The 20,744-nt window shown below is 31.2% G+C and overlaps 2 protein-coding genes across 4 annotated transcripts in view; one reads left to right on the top strand and one right to left on the bottom strand.

Annotated features, from left to right (window-relative positions):
- The window catches only part of LOC127712220 (beta-glucuronidase-like), a 988,629-nt gene that overhangs the window by 194,510 nt on the left and 773,375 nt on the right, over positions 1-20,744 (top strand). The gene's annotated exons all lie outside the window — the stretch shown is intronic.
- LOC127712224 (ornithine decarboxylase-like) overlaps positions 1-20,744 on the bottom strand; it is a 787,891-nt gene that overhangs the window by 222,020 nt on the left and 545,127 nt on the right. For all 3 annotated transcript variants that reach the window (XM_052218545.1, XM_052218544.1, XM_052218546.1), the window contains exons 2-7: positions 16,076-16,194; positions 15,062-15,152; positions 14,019-14,095; positions 9,993-10,165; positions 8,836-8,973; positions 8,000-8,171 (exon numbers count right to left, since the gene is read on the bottom strand). In XM_052218545.1, coding sequence (XP_052074505.1) covers positions 8,000-8,171; positions 8,836-8,973; positions 9,993-10,165; positions 14,019-14,095; positions 15,062-15,152; positions 16,076-16,177 — 753 coding nt within the window. In that variant the 5' untranslated portion in view covers positions 16,178-16,194. The remainder of the gene's footprint in view (positions 1-7,999; positions 8,172-8,835; positions 8,974-9,992; positions 10,166-14,018; positions 14,096-15,061; positions 15,153-16,075; positions 16,195-20,744) is intronic.

Raw genomic sequence — 20,744 nt, 5'->3', positions numbered from 1 at the left:
TTAAAAAATGAATCAAACTTATAAACAATATATATACACCAGGAACAACTGTATCCGCCTCGCGGGACCAAATGTGAGGGGATGGTTCTGGATACAGTGTATGGGGTATATTCCAAGTCACTTCAAATAATACTCAAAGCAGCAAAATGAATAACAATTTAATAAAAAGAAAGTAAAGACATATTCGATTCAACATTTAACACATCAAAACATCTTAGTAACATATAGACAGAAACCCTTGGAACCATTTATGCAAACCAAGGTATAACTCAGCCATCATGTCGCCACGAGGCTTGCCTATAGAAGCTTAAATTCAGACAGTCAAACCATCTTATTGTAGTTCCTTTTAATGTGCATCGCACTCAGACAGGCAACCCGTCTTTAGGCAATTAGTTCATATTCAAATATTTTAATTATTTCATTTAAAGAACTTCTTTCAAAATGGTAAGCAAAAATAAATAACATTGCAAAATTATCGCAAACGCCAAATAAATAAAGGAACTCAAATGTGAGTCTTGCTCAATATATGAATACTAAATAGAATAAATCAAATGTAAATGAAATATTATCAAGCAAATCAATTAACAGCCTGAAATAATTAAGTAATGAAAAGGGAAATAATCCATTCCTATTACATTCCTCCCCCTTAAGAAAAAATGTTCATGAAATAACATTTGACACAAACAACAAATTACACATGTACAAATAAATGTTCATGAAATGTTCAATTCAAAAATACATAATTAATGTCCATTTTTAAATAAAATGTCACAACACAGCACACGGATACACACATCACATCAAGGGTTGAACTGCTACTTCTGTACGGACGCGCTCTTTAAATATCCATTGCTATAATTCCCCAAGTTGTTTCGGATTATAGATAATATCGGGCGGGCATCTAGGTGAATAAATGTTGTAACGGTCGAAAATCGCTGTTTATGCTTCTGTTGTGGCAATACTAGGTAAAGTCCACCATTGTAGATCTCACGACGGTACGTTTGACATGTACCATCGGGTTCAGCACTCCAACGTTGTTTTTAAAGTAACACAGCTGTGTGCCACTTGAGATGGATCGGGTCCATCTATGTGCTACGTTCTATAAAAGCAAGAAGTGTTCCTAACTTCAAACTATTCGTACAAACTATTGGTTTCTGCCATGACTAACAAAAGCCACAAAACCAGACCATCATAAACTCCCTAAATACAAAATATCTAGATGGAGATTTTCATTTAAAGAACTTCTTTCAAAATGGTAAGCAAAAATAAATAACATTGCAAAATTATCGCAAACGCCAAATAAATAAAGGAACTCAAATGTGAGTCTTGCTCAATATATGAATACTAAATAGAATAAATCAAATGTAAATGAAATATTATCAAGCAAATCAATTAACAGCCTGAAATAATTAAGTAATGAAAAGGGAAATAATCCATTCCTATAACATTATCTTTATTTTGTTGTGGCTGTTGTCATGTCAGTTAAAAAGAAATTTATTTTAACAGTTAAAATTTAGAAAAAGTAGTGGTTATTTGGTCAAGTATGGTTCAGACTGGTCGATTATTGTTCAGACCTTTGGTCGAGTATGGTTTAGACTGAAAAAAAATAGGTCGAGTACAGGTCGAGAATGGGTTAATACTGTTTCAGACTGGTCGAGTAATAGTTCAGACTTTTTCAGACTGGTCGAGTAAAAATCAGTACAGTCGAGTATAGATATAGGCCATTTCAGACTTTTACTGGTTTGTAGTGAATACGTGAGAAGCTGTACAACCAAAAAGGCATAAAAAGTATAGCCAATTGGTTTCAAAATAATTTCGTTATTTGTCAAAAAAGAATTTCAGAAAAGTATGTTCTTAATCATGTCAGTTCCGAAAAACGGACTACTTAGCTGCTGATACCTTCCTGAACTATCAGTCAACTAGCAGTGGAATCCCAACAGTGCCAGTGAGGAATCTTGTGCAGAAGGTCCTTGAGTGGTTCCTAACACCAATTGGAGGGCAAAATTTCTTTCCATTATTCGATAGAATCTAAACTCCTTTCTAATACCCCAACCACCATCAACCCACAGTGCAATTCTCACCCATTGGATTAATTTCTTAATTCGTTATTATCCTAAGTGCGCATGCACTATTTGAAAATAAAGTTTTGTAGATAACAACCAATCAAGTCAAACATGTTTGTCAAATGCAGCATTACTTGGCGTCCGTCGTCGTCCGTTAACGTTTACAATCATCATCTACTCTGAAACTGCTGGGCCAAATTTGACCAATCTTGGCCACAATCATTAATGGGGTATCGAGTTTCCAAAATGCAACCGTTGACCCAGTTTCTCGACCAACATTGCTGACATGGCTTAAAATACTACATAAGGGTAACATGCAAGTTATGTCTATTATCTTGAAAATCACGATAGATAGAGAAAATCTAACAGGGGAACATGTTCAAAAGCAGATCTACCTTCTGTTTCTTTTTACATCAAATCGTTCAGACGACTTCTTGTGTGAGTTATTTCCCTTAAATGACGAATTGTTCGAATTTGTTTCATTTTTGCCTATTAAGTTAAAATTGTGATAGATAAACATAAACTTTATTCAGATAAAATGGCTAGCAAGACAAGATATACTTGTCAGTCGGTTTCTCAATGGAGTATTTGCCCTTTGATGACGATTTTTCAGTTGTTGTTGTTGCGTTTTTGCATATTACTGTATTATCTTGAACTGTATTAGTTAGAAGCTTTAAGAATCAATAACGACCAGCAAGCAAATTTCTACAAATAAGTCACAAATTTTGGAAACCGTTAGATGACTCCTTATAAGAGTTATCGCCCTTAAAAGATGATTTTTACCATTTCTTTTGCGTTTTTTGCCTATTTTTATGACACTATAATACAAGTAGATAGAGAGAATTTTGAAGAGCAAATATGATCCACAAGGCAATTAAGATCTAAAAATTAGTTGATATTGGTGAAATCGTCTGTCAACTCTTTATATGAGTTTCTGCCGTATTTGTGCATGTTTGCCTATTATATTAAAAACTATAATAGATAGATAGAAACTTTAAAGTAAAAATTATCTAAAAGACAAGATCTGCAAATAGTTCAGCATAAATATATGGTATATATATATACGTAGATGAACTAATCAGTTGTCTTCTTTCAGGAGTAATTGCACTTCAATGACGATTTTTACACTTATTGTGTTTTGGGCAAAAACTATAGACGATAAAGAGAAACTGTAAACTGCATGAAAAACATACCAGCAATGCAAGTTTACCAAAACAGAGATTTTAGTCATGAATAATATTATAGGCTACAAATCTGAACAGTGTCCATTGACGAAGATGCACATAGACCTAGGTGAACCAGCCACTTGTTAATCAAATTTATTACATAAGACAGTTCTAGAGATAAAAATATCATTAAAATAAGTGTTAGTATTCCTATAACTCAAAAAGTGCAATAAACTACCTAATTCGAATAAAATCTTTTTAATTTAAAATAGAAACCAGTTTGGAAATGAATTGTATACAAATTCATTTGATTTTATTCGGTAACCTTTTGTTTTCACTTTATTTATATAAACAGTTTTGAATGGTTTTAAATCAAACTCTAAAGTTGCTGATACAGTTTTTCTTCTTTTGCTATTCCAATGCTTTCTTCATTTTCATTAATATTATTTCTGGAGGTTTGAAACAACAAGAAAGAAGGCCAGAGCTGGGGGCTTTAGTATTGCCAACGAATTAAATATATTCGTACTCACGACGAACTATATATATGGAAATTTCACCGAAGTGATATTGAAACTTGTATGGCGCTCACGTCACTTTATTATTTTTTTCTTTATAGTGTCTAATTTATCACTTAAACATTAAGAACAAAGACATCAGTATTTAACATTTGCTTAAATTTGACGGTTACTTTTTCTGAGCGGAGTGAGTTAATATTACCTTATATATCAACTGATATTTAATTGTAGTTTTATCAAGATATATTTTATTTTGAATTTTTTGTTAGGATCATAGTTATTAAGCATCACATTAAGTTTCTTCCATACTCTTAATTAGTTATTAGGCATAACATTTAGCTTCTTCTCTTTTGATTAGTTATTAGGCATTCGATTTAGTTTCTTACGTACTCTCGATTAGTTATGGGGCATCCCATTTCATTTCTTCTATACTCTTGATTAGTTATGAGGCATCTCATTTGATTTCTTCCATAAATAGAATTAGTTACTATTAGGCATCCCATTTAGTTTCTTCTGTACTCTTGATAATTTATTGTGCACCACATTTAGTTTCTTCCGTACTCTTGATTAGTTATTGTGCATCACATTTAGTTTCTTCTGTACTCTTGATTAGTTATTCTGTACCACATTTAGTTTCTTCCGTACTCTTGATTAGTTATTGTGCATCACATTTAGTTTCTTCTGAACTCTTGACTAGTTATTGTACATCACATTTAGTTTCTTCTGTACTCTTGATTTGTTATTGTGCATCACATTTAGTTTCTTCCATACTCTTGATTAGTTATTTGGCATCTGATATACTTTTGATTAGTTATTAGATATCACATTTAGTTTCTTCTGTACCCTTTATTAGTTATTGTGCATCACATTTAGTTTCTTCCGTACTCTTGCTTAGTTATTAGGCATCATATATACTTTTGATTAGTTATTGTGACTTTTGATTAGTTATTATGTATCATATTTAGTTTCTATACGATTTTTCCTGGAATTGGGTAAAACTTATATTTTTATTTTTGAAAATGTGTACCTCGCTGATTATTTAAATCTTGATTTACTTCTAACCACGAAATCCACGAAAATTGGTATCCCACGAATAATAATAAATCAACAGTAGTAGGTTTCCGACTTTCAAATTTTTAGCACCGACCATCATTGACAAGACATAGATTGTTGATATGCTCATATGGTGGAGTAAAATTATTTGTACCATTAACGTTTTTACTAAAACTGTCATTGGTCGATACCTCTATCGGAAATTCTTAGACACAGAGTGTATCACTAGCCAAGTAAAAAGTACTCAACTACAAGCAAAACAATATGGGTATCGTTTAATTGAAATATGCTGTTATCAAATTGTGGAAATAATTTTATCAATGTATTCTTCGAATTCCTGGTCTTCGACGACTATATCACGGAAGAGACAATAATCGTCGACATCCGTATCTACCCGTATGAAAATTTCAACAGGAGTTCAACTGGACTCCAGCTGGACTTGAGACGTATTCCAGTCTGACTTTGAAAAGTCCAGTCTGACATGAGCCGTACACGTACTTTTTCTTATACTTGGGTTATTTGCCAGCCGGTATTTTCTTAAAAGTCCAACCACACTATTTGTAATGCTGACAAGAAAATAAACACGGCTGGTCTTTTTAGGAAATTTATTCCTTACTGTAGAATGATCAGCAGGATTTTTGTCTTAGAAAATTTTACATTCATTTATGAGCAGGAATTTAGACTTAGAAAATTTTCATCAGCCAAATCTTATACCCTTACAGAAATAAAAAGTTTGCCACAAAAGATTCTGTTCTTTGAAAGGAAAAATTCTTTCAAAATGTAAAACAGTTAAAAATGAAAGTTTGCAAGTAATAATAATGATAAAAATAATTTTTTGCAATATACTTTTAGTTCAAACTATAAGATGTGATACTTTCCCTAGGTTTTCAATTCCATTATGGAATATTTAACATAGACTGTTGATGGAAAGTTAAAATTTAATTTTGGTGACTTTTGATTGAATTATATCCAAGTTAATATGTTTAATACAACAATAATTTAACATTTCTACTTTTTTCATAAAAAAAAAACACTAGCAACATCTGTTACAGGTTAGATTTATACATTTTCTAGTATATTTATATTTAATTAGATGAATGCATAAAATTAATAATTATCATTCATTCTTTAACATCAATTAGAAACTTGAGCCATATAACAGTGATTTAATAGCAGTTAGTCTTGTAGAAATGTGCCATCTGTTTTCAATTAACCTCAGTCTGGACAGGTCACAGGAAGTACTAGATTGAGGCCATATGTAGGAGAACACATTTCGAAATACATATTTCTGCAATTACTAATACTTATTAAAAATTTCATAATTAAACAAATTAATAATTGATTTTCTTTTTTTAATATATCACATATTCAAAATTAAGGCACATGCAATTAGTCATAAGAGGAACATTTAAAACAACTCCTTAAACAACCTCATGTATTGCAATACAACAAACTTTGAATTTGGAATAAACAGGAAGATGTGTCTTCTTTCTTGAACAAAATGAGAATTTTAAATAATTGGATGTAAAGCAAATGTTTGGAAGTAGTTCTTTTCAGATTAAATAGAGAAGATGGATCCTTCTGACTGGCATCAATGACAATTTAGGAAGATTGCTGTTTGCATGTGTTTTGGATTGCATATTCTGGTAAGTACAATAAATTGAATTCCACCATTTTGGTGATATAATCTGATATGCTCTTTTTATTCAACATATTAATAAAATAATTACAATATTATAAATAGCTTAATTCTTATTTTTGAAGCGTAAAAAGAATAAAAATCTACATCAAATATTTATATTCATGCAATAATTTTCATCTTGTCTGTTATGTCACTGTCACTTCCTGTTTTGAATTATGTTAAAAATGTATTGTTATATTTTTTATTCCCTCTGTATTAAGGAATGGTTATTATTTGAGTTGTTTTGAAAGTTTGTTTATTTCTACACTTAAAGTAATTTTCAAAGCCAACTTTATTTTATTTTTAGCCACTTTGAAATTATTCAGGCTATTATAACCACAAATATTTAGAAGTTAGCATTTAGCTTCTCAATTCCCCATTTCTTGGTTTTGCCATTAAGACAGTACAAAAAGAAAAAGAAATAACCAGTATATATGCATTATGTCATCTGTTTTTTTTTGTATTTTCAGATTATAGCAAGGGATGCATGATGCAAATCAAATCAGAAGAATCAACCATCTGAAGAAAAACAGAGCAGTGGCGGATCCAGGGGGAGGGTTCTGGGGGTTGGAACCCCCCATTATTTTGACGATCAATGCATTTGAATGGGGACATATGGTTGGACCCCCCCCCCCCCCACCCCCCTTATCCTGAGTTAGGAACCCCGCCTTTTGAAAATGGCTGGATTTGTCCCTGCTGAAATCATATTTAAAAGTTAAACTGCACTTTTTGAAGTCCAGCTGGACTTTTTCAAGTTCAGCCAGACTTTGTAAAGTCCAGCTGAACTTTATAGAGTCCATATTTTTGCCAGAAATGCCAGCTGGATTTTTTTTAAGACGTACTTTTATTAAAGTCCAGCTGGACTTTATGAACTGGACTCCTGCTAATTTAAGTATTTCGAGCTGGTTTACGGCTAATTTCGCTGAAAGTCCAGCCGGGGTATCTATTATAAGCAATTCAAAGAAAAGTCCAAATGAATATTATAAGTACGGTTCTCAGTACGGCTACAGTACGGCTACTGTCCGGCTGGAGTACGTGTCATGTTTTTCATACGGGTAGTTAAATATTTGTTACTGTTAATTTTATAAATTGACTAAAGTTTTGTTGAAGAAAAATTATATATTAAATGAAAATACCTTTCACAAGTTAAACTTAATATTTTTAACCTGCAATTGGTTCACTTAACCGTTACTATGTAGTTTTTGATCAAAAAATTGTTTATACATAAGGCAGATATATATGCAATGCTTGTGTACTTTCTTACTTCTAACAATACAGTGATAAAAGTATATAAAATTTGTTGAATCTATACTTAAAGTAAGTTTGGTGTTTTTTTCAATTCGAAAATGGTTTTCGTTATAAGTTAACCTTTGCTCATATTTTCAGCCTAAAACGGTACCTATAATTCGACAAATAAGAGTTTCAACATTTTGATTTATCATTCATTTGAATACCCTCATAATAGAGATTCTTTCGAATTCAATACACACAGACTGTAATTTTGTATTGATTGAGGCTTACCTTTTCAAAAGTAATATTTGTCTGCACATTTTTCTGGCCAGGAAATCCACCACCTATGTCAAGGATGTTCATGTTAAATCCAACAGAGAGTCCTAAATCAAATACACGTCTTGACTGCTCTATTGCGGCTTCAAACGCACCGGCTTCTAAACAGCCACTCCCAACATGAAAGCTAGTTTTAAAAAAATCAGATTTCATTAGTCTAAGAAAATTCATTGTTTGTCTCTATAGCCACATATGATTCTTGCTTAAATTTGATAAATATATCTTGATATCTCAATTAGCATCATATTGCCATAAAATTATATCTTTATATCTTAATTAGCATGATATTTTCGTTTAACTGTGACAGAATATTTGTATAACAGGTAAATTACATAAGGCGACTGTCATTAAGACATATGACATATACCATGTGTATACTGGCTTTTACAAAATTGTTATACTACAATGTAGGTCGTGGCAAACCGATAAAGCTAAAAACCGAAATTGAAATGGATTTACTCAGGTAGATATATGTAGAATGTATTTTTAAATAATTAAAGAAAAGCAAGCCATATTTATTGAAAACTAGTGACATTCATCTTATTACTATTAGAAAGACGATTTTTAGATATTAAGAGTTAAGATGTTGATATTTTTTATAGGTTGTGAACAAGAAACGAGATTCCAACCCATTGTCGCAAAGACGCAAACAACCAAAAGACATCTAAATTAAGCTATAATCTTCATTCCAGTCCCGAGTTTAAAAAATGAATGAATAAATTAATCAGAAACAATCGAATATATGCCTTCAACAATATTCTTCAAACAACATTAAGATAAACCATTCTTACCTTATACCGATGACATTTAATTCTAATTTCTTAGCAAATTGTAGCAGTTTCAAAGCTGTCAACGGGTGACATCCAAACTTTCTCCCCAGATGATAAATTACCTTGTTGTTCGATTGTGGACTGATTCTCAGCAATAAGCTTTAATAAAAAGAGAATTCTTTTCTTAGTAGGGAATCAGATGGTTTTCAGTTTTTGTAACCAATATATTAGTCATGACAAAAACTTTTGAATATAATTTCCAGGCTCATACATGTAGGAAACAAGATAGTCAATATAAAATTATTAAGGATATTATACTTGTAGATAACATAACTTGTTATTAATTTGCTGAATTACTAATAAAAATTGAAGAAGATTGATGAACATTCTTATTGTAGATAACATAACTTGTTATCACTTTGCTGAATAGTTAATAAAATTTCAAGGAGATTGATGGAAATTCAATAAACATTATTTATTTTCAAAAAATCAACTATGAGTCTTTTTGTATTTGTTAAATTAACGGACTACCAGAACTTACAATATAAAAATGGATAATTGTGTTTACGATGACGCCTTCTCTGAATGATGTTGTGGTCATATTGAATATTATGTGGAACTACCTAACTTCTGACCATTTGAATATCTTTTGTGTTCAAACCAATCGACACATATTTGTATACCGTTTTGCTGTTCAAAAGTTGAACTTTTGTGACACATTTATCTTATTTTATTTGAATGGAGTATTTACTCCCAATAACAAAGAAAAGTCTAGAGTTTGTGCTTCCTATCAGGATTATCTATAAAACGGTTGATGCTTCGAAAGAAGACACCACACCCTTAATTGATCACGGTAACTATTTAAGGTGCTTGCTGCAAAACACTAGAAATGACCTGATTTTAACATGTCAACAGTAACCCAGTTGGAACTAAAATCAACACTCTGCTTACCGATCTGATCTACATCGGCTCAATCTTGTTTTTTGTGTGTTTATATTGATAAATCATGATTTTTATTGGTATAGTGATCTTTTGTTGTTTTTATAATTTTCATCAATAACTGGTTCTATATTTTTCCTACAAATGCATAAACGTACCAACTACTAATTCACAGATAATAAAAACAAAATCAAAAGTATACCGTATTTGAAAGCTATTTCAATTAAAATATTGTGTACTTTGCTTGGGGGTATTCTTTCTTGATCTTTGTTAGTTCATCCTCAGAATCGAATGTCATCAAAGTGACTCCATTATCAGCAGCATATTTGATAAATGATAGTTGTTTAAATGTGTTGGCATATACAATTCTAGAGGGATCAACTCCAAGGTCTAAAATCTTCTGTATCTCAGCCTATCAATGAAATTATTTATACAATACATATGACACTACTCATTGCAATATTATCGTTCCGACAACATGAACAATTTGAAAGTCTGAACTTATATCTAAAAGGGTATGTTTTATTCTGGTTTTATTCATTTGCTTCCATATTCGTTGATATGAATTAGCTTTGGTGGATTTCTAGTGTCAGAGAGATTTATCTGACCAAAAGCCAGTGTTTAGTTCTGATTTGTTTCAGATAAAATATGAATGGACATTTCAATACATAATTATGAAATAGTCTAAAAATAAGTTTGCAAATTTCTCTTGCAATGCTAATCTGAGACAGTTTTCGTCAACCGAAAGAAAAACGTATCTGATATAGAACACCAATCATATATCAGGATAAACAACAATTTCCCTGTTCGGGAACGTTACATCTGAGATTCTAGTAAATTAAAATTACTGTGATGCATTGTGAGATCTAATGCCAATTAATATTCCAATTATTGGATCATGACATTCAATGGTCTTCTGCTTCTTATGGCAGTCGTTTGGGGTGATGTAATAATATGCCACAAGTGGTATGTGTACGTGGAGTCGTGGACAGGCTTTTCAATATACTATGAGGTTTGGGATGCTTTGTTCAAAATTGTTTTCCAAATATTCCATTGATCACATTATGTTGATTTTCTCGTTATTAAGTTTTCTCTCTTTCTTCACATACCACAAAAACCCGTATTGTGACGCAACACGATATTCAGTTTGCACAGATATTAAGATTTCTAACAATGAATAATATGATCTGATCGCTGTTTAATATATGCCAACTAAAACTGATCAAAAACTTTTCATTGGATTTTTTGCTTGGCTAATGAATTTCTTTTCTACTACTAGTAATTGTTTTTTCGTCATTTCTTTGGGGAAAATTCCTCATATTATTTTTTTTCCCTCCAATGTGGCGTATCCTTTTCTTTTAGAATTTGAGGTTTTCATTGCTTGCTTTTATATGGACTTTATTCTGCTTTGATTGGATCGCCACTGATGAATCTTCAGTAGACAAAACGCGTGCATGGAGATCCCAATAATAAGCCTGTTATCACTGATTTTGCAACCACTCGATCAATGCAACTTCTTGTGAGAATTGCGTCCCGGAGGGTATAGCCAACAAAGTTGTCCACACTTTTGAATGAGCATTCATCAATACTGATATTTTCTGTAAATTTTATATTAATTTTATAAAGTGTTGAATCATTCGAAATACTAAAGTTACCTCCCCAGGTTTTAATGGCCATATATTCCATCTGATGAGTTAAGCCTTTTTAACTGATTTTTATAGTTTGTTCTTATGTTGTACTGTCCCAAGTCAAACTGAACTGCTATCATTAGCAGTTTATTAGCTGTTATTTACCAGTTCTTCATATTTTTAGCAGTCTTTCAGCTGTTCATAGCATTCCATCTAATAGCAGTTTGAGAAACTGCCTTATTTCACCATTTCTTAGCATTCCTCTTAGCATTCATCTTAGAAGTCTGGATCTACCTTCTAAACTGTTGTCAATTTGTCAATTGGACAATAGTTATGACAGCAGTTCAATAGCAGTTTGATAGCAGTTTTGGTTTTAATCTTTGTTATAAAAATGCTTGGATCTGGCTGTGTTTTCAGCTTGATAGTAAACCTTTATTTGAAGGTTATTTGATCATTTTCAAATGTGCATTTTGGCTCCAAACTGTGTGTAAATACTTGCTAGTGAAAAACTGTATTTTTGTCAATTATAAAGTTTAATTTGGACTAAATGGAATTATTTCTCACACCTGCAGTACAGTAAGTTGAAGTTACAGATAATGCATGTGTATTTTCTGACATAACTTTGTAGGGAAAAACAGAAATATTACAGAAAGCCCAGAAAAAGGGGGGATAGTTGTTTATTCAAATAGAATATCTGATGATGATAGGATTGTAATAAAATACTAGCATATACTAACAGTGCAAGATGTTATTTGAAAATAAAAATATGAATATTTTAATATAATTTTGTAAAAAAAACAAAAATAAATCATATTCAAGAGTTGAAAAAGAGGGAGGGAATATTAGGGAAACCTAGGTCACATATAGCTGATTGTTTAATATTGACCAAACAATCCATCTAATGAAGTTAATATGTGTTACTTAAGTTTGTTTCAGAAAGTGGAAACATAATATATTACATGTATTAAGAATTATTTTGTTTAGTTCCAAAAGAGAAAGAGGAGATAACTGTTTTCTTTTGGTCCACACAAAATATATATAGTAGAAGAGAAATTAGTAGTACATTTGGTAATTAAATAATTATTAAAATAAAATAACTTTTAATCTGAAAATCACTTAGTCAAGGTAATAAATAGTCTCTTAAGTAACCACTCTTATTGAATAAGTTAATGCTTTTTATAAGCACTGATATTTAAAGTGCATTATAATTCTTAACTGTTCCTATTATTCTGCCACTGACATAATTAATAAGGGGTATATAAGGCCAGGTACAGTACTCACAAAGCATGTTTACACCCCTTAACAAGTCTGTTATTGGATTAAAATAGAGTCATTTGATTGCAGTTACTGCTCAAATTACAAATATATGTTGGTACAACTTTTTGAAATTTCAACAAGACTTGCAGTACAATATTAGAATTTTATTTTTGCATTCATATCTTTTACACTGTATATTCATGTGTACCTTTGTATTCCAACTTTTGACAGATCTGATAGCATTCCATAGCAGTTATTAGCAGTTTAGAAAACCATATTAGGATGTACAACTTAGCAGTTTCTATGAATATTCATTATTAATAGCTGTTATTATAGCAGTTCTCATGAATATTCAGAGAAGATAGCAGTTTTTGAGTATCTCATTTAAGTTTTTCGTCAAAAATAACTGCTAAATAACTGTGAAGGCTAAAACTGCTAAGAAACTGCTATGGAATGCTATTGGAATGCCTATATGCAAATTAACTATTGCCTTGAATTTGGCAACTGTGTGTGTGGAATGCTAATGAACTGCTAAAGAACAGCTGTCGAGTAAGAACTGTGAATGCTAATAAACTGCTAAAGAACTGCTGTCCACTTTGACTTGGGGTTACACCACTGTCCAAAGTTAGTGGGAGGGTTGGGCGTCCGCTAACATGTTTAACCCCGCCACATTCCGTATGTGCCTGTCCCAAGTCAGGAGCCAGAAATTCAGTGGTTGTCGTTTGTTGCTGTGTTACATTTTTGTTTTTCGTTGATTATGTTGTACATAAATCCGGCCATTAGTTTTCTTGTTTGAATTGTTTTATATTTGTCATTTCGGGGCCTTTTATAGCTGACTATGTGGTATGGGTTGTGCTCATTGTTGAAGGCCGTACGGTGACCTTTAGTTGTTAATTTCTGTGTCATTTGGTCTCTGGTGAAGAGTTGTCTCATTGGCAATCATACCACATCTTCTTTTTTATATAAGTAAAATCTGGCACAATGTTATGGAATTTTCGTTTAATTCTTCAATTTTGTATTTACTTTGGCCGTACAACTGGTAAATCGATCGCGAATAATGACTGTTATGTAGACAAGCATGATGTCTCTTGATCTGGTTAGAATTTTAAAGACTGATGAAATCTTACCTGAACATAGTTTAGTCTTTAGTTTTCTATGTTGTGTCATCTGTACTATTATTTGTCTGTTTGTCTTTTTATTTTTGGCAATGGCGTTGTCAGTTTTTTTTCGATCTATGAGTTTGACTGTCCCTCTCTTAAATTACATTATTCAGTTTTGTAGTTCCCTTGTAATTTTTGTTGTCTGTGGTAGGGTACAATATCTTTCCACTATTATTCTGTGGATATGTTTTGAAAACTTTATTTATCAACTTTTGTTTACCTTACTTGCACAGTCAAATGATAGGCCCATATCTGCTAGCAGTCTAATTACAGGATAAATATCATTACATTTTACAGCTGCAAAAAAAAAGACTGTAATTGTTTATTATATCAATAATAAATGCCATTTCTATTTGCTTTTTTACTAAATATTTTTGTCTGTTTTTTTTTTAAATTTTATATCGATACAATAGTTACCAACACTACTGATATATTAAACCATTCTCAACGGATTTTTATTTTATACATATTCATATAGTGTACAAACAAAAATATTTATAGACTATCAATGGTTTTTCAAACAAGATGGTGTTTCGCAGCTAAATCTTTTCGAAGGGCGACAGCCCTGAGATCAGATGTAGCCTAGAATAAAATGAAAACAACACGTTAAATAATTACATGCGTCCGAAGCGCTTTTCTAGATTTACCTTCATCAGGAACGCTCAAAGCACAAACATGAGCTAGAAACATACTAAGTTTCAAAGACCATTGATAATCTATTGTTGCTGTTTTTCTAGGCAATGTCAATGACATAGGCTCGATCATGGCGTCATAGATTTCTTTCTACCCGACTAAGAAAAACCCATATCACTCCAGTAGCATGTTATGAAAAATAAGCACATAAAAGCAAAATTTAAAAAACATTAGCGAAATTTATAGCGTATCGATGGTTTTTCAAACGAGCAGGATGTTTCTCAGCTACAATCTCATCGAAGGGCGACATCCCTGAGATCAGATGTAGCCAAGAAACATACTCAAGTTTGAAAGACTATTGATAATCTGTTTTCACGGTTTTTATGTGCAATGTCATACATTTCTTTCTGCTCGACTTAAAAAAAAAACATATCATTCCAGTAGCGTGATATAAAAAGTTATCACATAAAATCAAAATTTTAAAGATAATCACTGACATTAGTCATTAAGGCTCTGAAGGAAAGACAATAATTTGAAAAACTGATATTTTCGTAGGATTCTTCTTTATTATAAAAACGTTTGTAGGTTGAATACAACTGGCTGAGTTTTTGCTCAGTTAAGATTACTTACCATAAAACGGTTCAACTCTTGGGAAACATTCCTTCCACTTTTTGTGTTTCGTTATTATATCACCAAGATCGCCTATAGAAACAGCCTTTTCCTATAGGGATTATATGAAGATAGTGTTACTAATTTGATTTAATCTAATTAGTTAATGTGCAGATGAACAAAAACTCCAAATAAAACGAAACCATATACAAACACATCTATATAACTAAAATAACGAGGTCCAATTTGTTAGCCAGCATAATGTAAAAACGACGAATCAAATAATTAAACTTTATATATAACTAAAATAGGCCAATAGTGTTGTTTAAAAATTACACCATTCAAGGCCTTTTGTTTTCCACAAAATTTAAATTACCAATGATTAACGAGTTCCGGGTCAAATCTGACACCGATACCAACAGTACCTAATCTGTACGTTCCGCCTCTGTGTGTATTTGGGATTTGCTATATTCACGGGTCATAATCACACCTGAACTTCGTCATTATGCAGGGATTAACACTACTAAATTCAATCAAAAATACAAATGCAAGTAGTTTCCGGTTGTAGTAAGAAAACTAGGATGGATTCAAACAGAGAAAACTGTGCACCTTATAATCAAATGATGATACGAATATTAAAAATCCAGGCTGAAAATAAGGCGTAGGTACTTTAATTTAGTCGCAGACCCGCAGAGTCATGGGTGCGTTCTAGTACTAATATAATTATAATGATAGACATGCCTCATCCATTGCCATTAAAAACATGACAAACGCGTGCAAAAATATTACATTGATAAAAGTGTTTAAAGTGACAGTAAAATCTAGCTTTGGGAGAAAAAACTTCTTGGAATGAACTTTGTCATTTTTTTAAAAGAATTTAACATGAATCATTTTCCTACATTCTTAGCTTTACAAGTTATTCATTTAAAAGAATTTATATATTCACCAAACAACAACCAATCAATTATCATATGATTTTTTCGTTTCGTAGTAAATTCTAAACGATGATATAGATAAAAGTAAATAAATTATTACGTCATGACTACACAGGTTAATTTTCTCCAGGATTTGATTGCTGATGGGATTTGGTTTCTCTTGTATATCTACAAATATGTTTTTTCCAAAATCCATATTCATATGTCTCTTCCTTGAACCTGTTGTAAAATAATATATATATATATATATATATATAAACAGCAAGCATATTTAATGCATGTACTTTTCAAAAAATCTTTCTTAATTCTAATTTACTAGAAAAATTGATAAGATAAACGGTAATGTAAGTATTATAACATATTATTACATTGGTTGCCATAAATTACATTGATTTCCCAGTGAAATAAAAACCAATAATTTCACATGTGAAATAAACGTGGTTATTTCACTCATCTGACGTCATACAACAATAGGCGTTGTTAACACGTCGATTATGTCGGATCAAAACAAATTGTAAATGCGTAGAAAGAGATATAGTTCCTTACATTTTCTACTTTAATTTCATAAAAAAAAGCCATTTGCCAATGTAATAAAAAGAATAACTAATCAAAGAATTCAAATATCGAAAAATATTCAACTAGTGACCGAACAACACTGATAATTAACTCATGCGCTACACACATTCGTGAATTAATGTGTTGTTCGGTCACTCGTTGAATATTTTTCTCTATTTGAATTCTTTGATTAGTTATTCTTTTTATTACATTGGCAAATGGCTTTTTTTTATAGTTATTCTATAAGCAGCATGAACATTCAATAACAGAAAGTAGCAATTATATCGGCAATCGGTAATAAATTTCCGCAAAGTTCAGTTTACTTCAGAGCGGTAAGTTCAATACAGGTACAATGTAAACGAATTTCTAAAAATAAGTTTAACATAATTATGAATATGGTTTAAACAGCTGTTATCTGTAAATATTGATATATTTAGGTTAGTTCTGCCTACTAATGCAAATTTACATGGCAACCTAAATAGAAGTATATCTGTTGAATACATTGAAAATAACATATAACAATTTGTTCGATAGTTTATTCTGTACCTTGTTGCATTGTGCCGTAAGCACTAGTAGCAAGATTTCAGTCTGAAACGGTCATTTTGGTCTGATCAAGTCTTAATCGACTGAATTTACCGCTAGGGAAAAACGTTCAGACTTTTTAAGACTTTCAGACGCTGTTCAGATATGTCGTGTTCAGTCCGTTCATTCATGTCAAGATAAACAAGACAGAAGGCTCTAGCTGTTAAACAAGATATGTTAAGACGGTTTTAGACGAATTCAGACCAAACATAAAAAGTAATGTTCAAAATTTTCAGATCGGGTTAAGATCCGTTTAGTGTGTCAGAATGATATTAGGAGTTACGCCCCTTCATGTGGATGATACATTTTAATTACAAAAAATTTACAATATAAATGCTAGAATGAAAAACGTATATTTTTAATAATTTAACATAAAATCATTGGTTGACTTTTTATTTCTGTTGGTCTTTTTTTAAGAGATTAGTGATTTTGTTTTGTTGAGGAAATAAATTATTCGCCTATAACTGTTTATGATTTTATTTTATTTTTTATTTTCTGATGTTAATTTATGTATTTATATACTTATTCTTTGAAAAGAAGTAATTGCAAATTTTAAACATAACATTAACAAAAGAGTGAAAACACCTTATAAATTTCATGCGTCTGAAGCACGGTTCTGGATTTAACTTCATCGGGAACGATCAGCGTAAATACAAATATGTTTTATGTCAGATAATTTATATCGTTAATTTCGTTATCTTTCGATACTTTCCTCTAAAACTTAATAATTACTTCGTGGCATTTAGTAATGATCATTCCCCGTGCGTGTTATTATTTTTATATTTGGACAACCGTCTTTTTTTTTTTTTTTGCTTTTATTTCGTAGTGATGCGTAGTCACTAAGGCCGCATCAGGGAATCATGTCTCCGAGTGCAGTTAATATTCTGAAAACTGCACTAAGACCGTGACGAGACATAAAACTATAAATAACATACCATCGGAAAGAAAAAGATGTTGATGGGGGGGTTACAGAATAGAGAATGATGGGCAATAAATATAAAGAATAGAGAAAGTGGATAAAAAATAAAGAATAGAGAATAATAAGGTGCTTGAATATAAAGTATTGATAATAATAAACAAAAAGTGTAAAGAATAGAGAAAATCGGCAAAATAAATTAAAGAAAACGGAAATAAAGGACCCCCTCCAGATCCTCATAGAACTTTCCGTTAAAACAATACAACCTAATTTAAGTTCAGCATCGAGTCTATATGCTTGTAAATGCGTTAATCCTTTCTTTCATTTTAATAACAATTGTATTTAATATAAAATAATTATGTATTTATTTGTTTATTCAAGTTGCACTATAGCAAATAATTCTTCTTCTTCCTCTTATAGCAGAGACATATATAGCTCCGTTCATGTATGTGTAATTTAAGGTTCTGACACATTTTATAATAGCTTCTTTCTAAACACTAGTGACGACATTGTTAAAACTGCACGAACATATCACAAAACCGCAAATTTAGTGGTTAAAAAAAATATACGATAATGACAAAAAAATAATTAAAAACTAAAAACAAAACAAAATTCTGTAGGAAGTAGCATATATTTACATGTATAAATTGTCTAGTGATTGTATTACAGCGGTATACTTGTTTTATACACAGACCATATTCTGATTATATTCTATGCTAAGATATTGACAAGACAGAAATAAATATGTTTAAAGTAGTTTTAAATCAATTCATTTCACAGCTATGGCAAATGTTCCTTCCCATTGTTGGATGGAGGTTAAATAAATGTGAACAATAAAAAGATGTATATTTCTTAGGCATGGATCTAGGCATTTCTGACGTATCTTTGATAGCATGTTTTTTTTTTTTCTATCAAAATGTATGCTGGTATATTTGTAACTCTAGGTGTTTACCTAAAATGTTATCACGGTATATGTAAAAGTTTTAGATTTATTTTTTTAATATTTGCCAAAAAAACATTATCCGAAAAACCATATAATGGCGTTTTGTTCTTTAATTCTTTTTTTGTGACTTTCTAACCTACCTTCTAATGTATACGTTAATCTAAACAGTGCAAGGGTGTAATGCAAACATACAAAATTCGGCTTTGGTGTATCATGTTAAAAAAATACCCACAAATTATGATAATTTTCAACAATTTTAGATAAGATTATGCAAGGAAATGTGTTTTTGTTTCCTATTTATCTAGCAATATTGTATCTTTTTTTACACAAAGATGTCGATAAATAAATTGGATACCCTGCATTTATCATGCATTTCAAAAGCATATTGTCAAATTGTTAAAAGATCTCCTCCTTAACAGGGAATCCGTTAGTATTGAAAGTCCCTGTCCTAAATTATTGAATTTGTCATTCTGCATTGACAATATTCAATTGCTGTAAGTAATACGCACTCATTCGGGCTAACGCCCTTAATGTGTATCTAATAGTTATAGGAAGATGTGGTATGAGTGCCAATGAGACAACTCTCCATCCAAGTTACAATTCATAAGAGTAAACCATTATAGGTCAATACATATTATTTTCTCCCTCGTTTCACCCCTCCGATAATAAAGTTTTTTCTTAACTAGATATCGTAGAAAAAACCAAACACAGTATAGTGTTGTGCGTTCGCTACAAGATCGCATTGAATTTAGAAATGTAGGACAGAAAGTCACAGGACAAAAAGTCACAGACAAAAAGTCACGGACAAAAAGTCACAGGACAAAAAGTCACAGACAAAAAGTCACGGACAAAAAGTCACAGGACAAAAAGTCACAATTCAGTTTTGAGATTATTTTTCTTTAAACAAGAAAACACTCATTTAGAAAATAAAATTTTTATTTTTTCTTGAACTATTATATGTGAAGTAACTTTGTAATTAAAATGTATTCAATAAATATCAATAATGATCAAATAATTGTTATGAAAACAAAATGTCAACGTGGCTTGGTACTTAAATGGTTTCATTGTGCCAAGAAATATATCCTTTGCATGATTAAAATTTAATAAATTTTCATTTATAAAGGCTTATGAACAATTTCCTAAACTTAAAAATGAATATATGTAATAAAAAGAAAATATTTCAAGATCTTTCTCTTATATATTCAAACAATTGTCAACAAATTATTTGTGACTTTTTGTCCTGTGACTTTTTGTCCTGTGACTTTCTGTCCGTTTACGGAATTTAACATGTTCAACATAAATATATACAATCAGCCATACAAAAAGGCATAATTTTTTACCATACACAAGTCGAAAAGAAACGATAATGTTACATACATAAGATGGGCAAATGGGGTGGGAGGGAATAGTATATCAAACTAACCTAGTCCTTACTATCTTGTAACGGACGTCGCATTGTCAAACACACCTTAAATTTTATATACTGACTGACGAAATCGCCCGTGCAGAAAGGAATTCAATGGGTATTACCCTATTTCATTTAAATATAGAAAGAATTATATAAAACATAGGACCGTAAAGAAATGTAAATATTGTATTTCGTATAACTATAATATACGTCCTTGGAGATGGTATAACTTACCAGGGTGAACCCTTACCAGATAGGTTGTTACCTTCGTTTCCGGTACACTAACACTAATAAGCTGTGATTTCTTGTTTATCATAAGTTTCAAAATTTGTGTCAACTAATTCTGCCTCTTTAAAGGTCAAATG

The sequence above is a fragment of the Mytilus californianus genome, unplaced genomic scaffold (assembly GCF_021869535.1).
Source record: "Mytilus californianus isolate M0D057914Y unplaced genomic scaffold, xbMytCali1.0.p SCAF_8, whole genome shotgun sequence".
Lineage (NCBI taxonomy): Eukaryota > Metazoa > Mollusca > Bivalvia > Mytilida > Mytilidae > Mytilus > Mytilus californianus.
This window is presented reverse-complemented; position numbering and strand designations above follow the sequence as displayed.